Source organism: Nestor notabilis, unplaced genomic scaffold, assembly GCF_000696875.1.
Source record: "Nestor notabilis isolate BGI_N333 unplaced genomic scaffold, ASM69687v1 scaffold22355, whole genome shotgun sequence".
Taxonomy (NCBI): domain Eukaryota; kingdom Metazoa; phylum Chordata; class Aves; order Psittaciformes; family Psittacidae; genus Nestor; species Nestor notabilis.
Genome location: NW_009930156.1, coordinates 44308 through 51711, shown reverse-complemented (window position 1 = coordinate 51711; position 7404 = coordinate 44308). Strand labels below are relative to the sequence as shown.

At 49.1% G+C, this 7404-nt stretch overlaps 1 protein-coding gene across 1 annotated transcript in view; it reads left to right on the top strand.

Moving 5' to 3' along the window:
- The first annotated feature begins 906 nt into the window (after positions 1-906).
- The window catches only part of KCTD16 (potassium channel tetramerization domain containing 16), a 50238-nt gene continuing 43740 nt past the window's right edge, over positions 907-7404 (top strand). The window contains exon 1 of the mRNA XM_010015287.1: positions 907-1738. Coding sequence (XP_010013589.1) covers positions 907-1738 — 832 coding nt within the window. The remainder of the gene's footprint in view (positions 1739-7404) is intronic.

Below are 7404 nucleotides of genomic sequence, written 5' to 3'. Positions count from 1 at the left end.
AGGCGGCCGGAACGCGCACCCCCCGCGCCCCATGCTCCCCGAGCCCCGTCTGATTCATTTGGGGGGTTGTTGTGGGGTTTTCCTTTCTCTGCCTATCGTGCTGTATGCTTTGGTGTCTGTCCTCACCTGCCACGGTTAACTTTCCTGTGACTCGGGTTAACTCTTGAGACCTCCACGGATGTTGCTAAGAGCACTTTTCCTGCCTTTGCTGTCCCTTGCTGGGATCGGATTTCGTACTCGCTGGACTCTGTGTGCCTGTATGTGTGTTCTGAGTGTCTTGAAATTTTGCTTTCCTTTCCAAGAGCTGTGCATTAACTGTAACCAAGGTAAGGCTCGCTGTTCTTGTTCCCTCATGTGCATGTCTAAATGAGATGTTTCTTTAAAGATGAAGTATGTATTTCCTTTTAATCAGTGGAGTCATATGCAGTCCTTCCCTTGATTAGTGCTTGTGAAAAAGCAGTGTAGAACTTGCAAGAAGCCAGACCTATTTAGCAGGAGACCTAGCTTGGCTTTCTAAACTAGAGCTGCTTTTCTCTGTTGCAGCTTCTGTGATGCTTAAAAGAATAATTTGTGTCCTATTTTGTTTTCCCTTTTGACAGACCCATGAAGGACCATAGGCTTGGCTTGACCTTGATTTTGATGGCTTTGTTGGAAGATGTAATGATGTGATTGCATTTCATGAAGTGATTGCTCTCCAGCCTCTGTGGCTCAGGGTTGAAGCCACTTCTGCCTCACTGAAACTCGTGGACAATTTGGGGTTTTTTTTAAACAAACCTTTTGGCTGTTTTTCTTTTCTCACTTCCCCTTTGCCCCCTGTTTCTCCTCAGTGTTGGGAGCTTTGTTCTACACTTTAATGTGATTGATAATCCTGCTGCTTCCTGCTGCTGATTTCTGTTTTGAAGTACAATGGCTCTGAGTGGCAACTGCAGGACTTACCTTCCTTCTCGAGAGCAGGGATCGGGGCTGCACTCCTTCCCAGAGGTAGTGGAGCTAAATGTGGGTGGCCAGGTTTACTTCACTCGCCACTCCACCTTGGTTGGCACCCCTCACTCCCTGCTCTGGAAAATGTTCACCCCAAAGAGAGACATGGCCAATGATCTGGCCAAGGACTCCAAGGGAAGATTCTTCATTGACAGAGATGGTTTCCTTTTCCGCTACATTCTGGACTATCTCAGGGACAAGCAAGTGGTTCTGCCTGACCACTTCCCAGAGAAGGGAAGGCTCAAGAGGGAGGCTGAGTACTTCCAGCTCCCAGACTTGGTCAAACTCCTGACTCCCGATGACAAGCAGCAAAGCCCTGATGATTTTTGCCACAGTGACTATGAAGAGGTTTCCCAAGGCAGTGACACGAGAATATGCCCACCCTCATCACTCTTACCTCCCGATCGCAAGTGGGGATTCATTACCCTTGGGTATCGGGGGTCCTGCACTGTGGGCAGGGAGAGCCAAGCAGATGCCAAATTCAGGAGGGTCCCGAGGATTTTGGTTTGTGGAAGGATTGCTCTGGTCAAAGAGGTCTTTGGAGAAAGTTTGAACGAAAGCAGAGACCCAGACAGGGCTCCAGAGAGGTACACCTCCAGGTTCTATCTCAAGTTCAAGCACCTGGAAAGGGCTTTCGACATGTTGTCCGAGTGTGGATTCCACATGGTGGCCTGTAACTCCTCGGTGACAGCTTCCTTTGTCAACCAGTACACAGATGACAAGGTCTGGTCCAGCTACACTGAATATGTCTTCTACCGTAAGTACAAGACATTTCTGAGGGAAATAAGATATGCTTTAAGCTGCTCTCTCCCATTGACCATACAACTCTCAAAGCACAGAGTGCAAATTGCCTCCTGGCTGCCGCGCTCTAAGGCTTTATTTAGATCTGGGAATATGCTTCAGTTTAAGCTTTCAAAATGTAAAGCAAGGCTGAATCCGACGGCTTGGTCCTGGCTAGGTGGCAGCACAGACTGCCGGAAGCGCCCAGCCCTGTGGCTGGAGGGTGCTGCTGGCTCTGGCTGTGTAAATCAGCCATCTGACTGCCCCGCACGCTCCTGAGTCTGTGCGGGATGAAGTCTAAGCCTTGCAAACACACTGCAGATTTAATTACAGAAAATCTTCAAATGGGATTCAATTTACAAAGGTAATAGCTGCTTGATAATAGTCAGGCACAGTCAGCCAAGCCATCTGTCAGCAAATCTGACACACTTGCCCGCAGGGAAGGGAAAACAAAATCCCGTCCCTGGCTGCTTTTCCACAGGGAGCCTCCTTCGAGCCAGCCGGTGTGCTCTGAAATGAGGGCTCGGGGCAGAGCGAGGCGATTGCTGTGCCGTGTTATGCAACATGCCTGTGAGAACCAAACTGGCCTCAGAATGGGAAGTACCTGCCCTGCTTCCCGCAGCCACAGCGGATCGCCTACCGTTGTGGTGATTTCACCTGATAGCTCTGGCAGGCTCATTAACTTCCTAAATTGCTATTCAGGTAGAGGTACCGTTACCAATGGTAACTCCAGGGTAATTTTGATTCTATAATTTCATACCAAAACGTCATTCCACAACTGCTGTGCTTCAATATTTGAGAGGCTCATGCGGCTCTTTTCCTCCATTTTCGTTTAAGGAGGGGGAAGGATGGGGCATTTCCCCAGCCTGTTGGTAGAAAAGGGCTTCAGGCAGTGGCCACATTGGCAGTGGGGCTGGGGAAGGTGATGCTCTGCGGCGGGCACCGTGTGTGGGCCTCACCAGGACCAGGCTGGCACCATGGAGAGATGGCAAAAGTTTTGGATTAAAGATGTATTGGGAAGTGAACAGTTTGTGTGTGATACTGGAGTCAGCACCATCTACTCTGGTGTCTGGGCTCAACAGGCAGCCCTGATCTGCTTATGTAATGGTGCTTAAGTTAGCATCCTGAAGCCATCTGTATTTCTGACGTGCATAGATTTACTTAAAATTAGTTTTCTAGCTGGATTTCTTAGCAAAATGGTTCTAAGGTCATGGATCCGCTTATATTCCAACAGGGATGGATGAGTTCTGTTATTAGGCTTCTTCTAGTTGAAATCACAGTGTCTTGTACAAGTTTTAGGAGGAGAATTACTGTAGTTAAAGGAATGGATTAGGATAAATTGTGTTTGCATTTATATATAAAATCATCAAAAAAGGTGAGTTCCTTGTAGGCACCAGGGTTTGCTCGTTGAAGGAGGATGAACATGGGGTTTGCATGAGTCAGCAAACACAGACTGGATTATTGTATTGCTCAGATTTCTTCCTTCAGGGGTTGCTCATTGCTTCCACATCGCTCCAGCCAGGGTTGGGTACCCAGAGGTGCCTTGGGAGCATTGGAAAGCGAAAGTCTAGAGTAGGTGTCACAAAATCTTCTTCCACCAGTGCAGTGGAAGCCCAAATCGGTTCAAGTTCCTGGAAACTCTTACCCAGTGCAACAGGCTTTGCATTTGGCTCACGCCAGTTTTGTGAACTTTGGACACTGCTGCAGTTTCAGAGATGGGTTTTTGAAAGGGTCCTTCCCCAGGTAAAAGCAAAAGGAGTGACCATGATGCCAAACCACTTTCTTTTATCTCAATGCTACTCGCTCTGTTGTGCTCTGTGCCATGGCTGCTGGCTGTGAAGCTGCTGGTGAGCTGCAGAGGTTCTCCAGCCATGTGCCCAGGGTCTAGCTGCAGCCTAAGAGCAGGCATGGAATGTACAGAATGCTCTGGGAGGGCAAGAACCCCCTTTCCAAATTTCCCAATATCATTTCATTTGACACTTTGAGGACCAATCAAGTTGACATCTGGCTTTCTGGTGACATTACAACTTCTCTGCAGCTGCTTAGCCATAGTTACTTAATTAGAAGCTACCAACTGTGTCTATAGAAGCATTAATTCATCAAGCTGTTGTGAGCAGGTTAATGGGCCTAAGTGTCTCATCCAAGTGGTCAGGCAGATGCAGAGGTGGCCTGTGCAGAGCCACGCCGTGGCTCCTGTGAGATGCATGGCCGGGGGATTCTTCAGAGATGGGAAAGGAAGGAGGAAGAGGAGAGGGAGGAAGGAGGAAGAATAGAGGGAAGAATATATTTTTGATACACCAAATACATTGTATGCTCCAAATATTGTTCAGAAGGTAGATGCCTGTGGTTGGCATGAAGACGAAGAACATTCTTCATGTGCAAATCCCTCTGAAAGAAGATCAGACGGGCTGAAGGCGCTGGAACCTGCAGCGACTCATATGGGTGCAGTGTGGGCTATTCACAGAGTGGCACGATGAATGTTGTATGGCACCTTCTCCCCTTGTTCAAATTTTAGGTGCTATTAAGGTTAATGGGAGTTTCCTGTTCTCTGGGAAGGAGGCTTCCCCAAAGCACAGGGCACACAGGGAAGCCAGCACGGGGAACCTGCAGCCGTTTCGAGTGGCTGCTGGGAAGGGCTGTGGATGACACTGCAATCCTCAGAGCGCTGCTCGGCTCCACTCCAGTTTCAAACAGGCCACTGCAAATAGGGTTTGGAGCCAGGCTGTGTTGGTGTGGTACAGCTGAAATCAAATAGTCCTTTGAAGCACAGTTCCTGCAGGGTGGCTAGGCAGGAGTCACAGCCTGGTCCTGCTCACAGGTGGAGTATGAGTTGAGGGAAGGAGGTGAGGTTCTGCTCAGGCATCTGCTTTCCCTCCGCTTCCTCTTGTGTCAAAGACATTTACTCAAACTTTACGCTGGTGAAGGTTGGGTTTCAGACTTGAACCATTTTGTGGGTGCTGCCCCCTTCACTGGTTTGATGATATTAAAGTAAAACCTCATCTCCAAACACTCTCATTTTTGGAGAGGGTGACAGCCTGTGCTTGGATCTTCATTTTACATGTTTTCAACCTTTGCAATGGGATGAATCAAAAGTGTGCACTTGAACATCTGGTCAATGTGGTGGTGGGGGCGGGGGGTGTTAAAGCATATGGGCTGGCTCAGCCTTCTGCAGCCTGGCCCCATTCCTGACGTCGCAGCGGCAGCAGCACACTCCTTTTCACCGCCTCCCATAACCTACAAACCAGCTCTTCTTGCCTCGTTCCAGTCTTGCAGCCTTGCCAGGCTGTGGTGACAGTCCTGCACGTGGATGCTGTGACTGCCAGAAGAGAAAACCAGCAGGTTGGGAACAGAGAAAGCTTTAGCTTCAGAGAGCAGATCAGTGACAGGGCAGGCTGTGCATGTGTCTGTGGAGCAGCGAGGAACCGAGTGACACGGCAGTGGGGTGGGGATGGGGAAAACAGCACAGCAGCCCCTGTCTGCGTAGTGCTATTGCCCCCAGATCCCTGATGCCATGTTCCTGCTCTCTCTGCTTATCAGTGGCTGAGACTGCAATAGGCTCTCAGAATAGCTCACAGTACAGAGGGGGGATCTTGACTCCAGGGTATCACATCAAACCCCTTGCTTTACTCACGCAGCTGTGGGTAGCACTAACAAGGACCGTGGCTGGCACCGCAATGAGCAGGTTCCCTCTGGTCATCTGGAGCAATAAATGGTGGGGAGAGGAGAGTACTAGGCAAAAAGGAACAAATATAGAAGTACAGATGGAGGAAAAGGAGAGAAAAGTCACACGTTTTTTAAAGATGGGGGTGCACCGAGACATGGTGAGGGAGAACTTGTTAGGTACATCAGGCCTTCAGCTTAACCTAAATGTTTTCCCACAGCGGGAGAGGGGTTGACAAATTCTCCTTCCAGTTCAGTAGCAGAAAAGAATACAGGGATTTCAGATAAACTTTTCCTGCCCTTCCTAAGGCCGTGCTCCAAAGTCTGAGCAGGCATGAGGAAATCAGGACTGCCAGTCTGATTTGCTTAAACCTTGCCCTGCACCAGCCACCGCACATCTGCACATGGGGAGCAGCTCAAGCACCTGCAGATGTTCCTGAGATGTTCCTGGCTGTGTAGCTCTGAAAGCCCCAGCTGAATTATCAGGCTCTGGCTCCACAAGGGCTGCCTCTGCTCGCACTAGGGACAGTTGTAAATCTGGGCTGCCTCACTGCACTCTTCCAAGGAGGTGCTGGCTGGGAGAGCTTTCCTCTTGCTGGTAGGAGGCTGATGTGCAGAGAGGCTTTTGAAGTAGGTTTCTGATTATCCTGGCATAAACAGATGAATCCTCTTGGGTGGGGATGTGCAGCAGGAAGGAGAAATGCCAAGTGAAACCCTCTGTGAATGCGCTCTGATGGCCGTCCATCGGACATGTATATGTGGGATAATCCTGGTGTTCTTTAGACAAGATGATCCACTTGGGATTAATGCAGCCAGCCGCAGCCTGTCACTTTGCATGTGTGAACAGAGCTGAAAGATCCCGTACTGATGTACCTACCACTGACTCATAAATTAATTGTGTGGTAGAAATCTGACTAACAAAACCGAATGCTCTTGCACAGTGACACCTACAGCTGCGCTGTCAAACGGGGGAAGAGGAGTATTGCCTGTTTTCCTCTCTCTTTGAACTGATACTGTCATATGTTCTAGTAGTTGGTTCTGTCTGTTTTTAAATCAGTGGAGACCAGAATGACCCAAAAGTTAACAAAATAATGTCTAATCCAACAAATCATGCAAGATGTCTTCCCTGTGGACAGGAGATGTTTCGCTTCCAGGTAATTATTGTCATCATCAGTGACTCTCGTCCATCTTGCCAAGCAGAACTCCCTCTCACAGGGATGATCATCTGCAGGCGGTGGGGCTGTAACCAGCCAAGTCTGTCAGCATATTCATGTCAGAAGGACCTTGCTCTGAGCTGTGCTGCTCGGACTTGAGTGGCAGTTGAATTTTAACCAGTTTATCATGGCAGGCTGAAAAGGCTGCAGAGTTTTTGATTAGAGCTATTCCACAGATGAAAAGTCCTGTTACGTACTGGAAACCAGTGGTGTCAAATCCAATGGTTAGATAAGTTTGAGAATCTCCAGCTTAATGGGTAACTGAAACAAAACTTGGTAAAAAAGTTGGCTAAAGACAGGACTCGGAGTTCGTTCTAACAGCGTATGAACAGTGATGCTCAGGAGCTGGCAAGGATGGCTTTTGGGTACTGGCCTCTGTCTCTTCCTGGTATTCACACACAGCTGGTTGTTTCATAGCCCTTTGGGTATGATCTTCATTGACTTGAATATTTGGGATAGATATTTAGCATGATTGTACAGATCTGTTGCCTGGCTGCTCCCAAATACCACTTGGCAATGCAGGTCCTCCCTCTGGCGCAATACCCGCGCAGCAGCCAGGCAGATTCCTGCCAAGGAAAGCCCTTAATCCTCTGCCCTGCATCCCTGGAGGACTCTGCAGTGCAAGGAGGGGACTCCGAGTTTGGGAGGCAAAAGCAGCACTGCCCGAGGAGGGTGTTGAGTGGGTTTTGATCCCCTGTTTGCATCATCTTCTCTCTCTCCAAGCTGTGCTAAGCGCTGCAGGTTCTTCATGCAGTGCAGGCATCGGGGG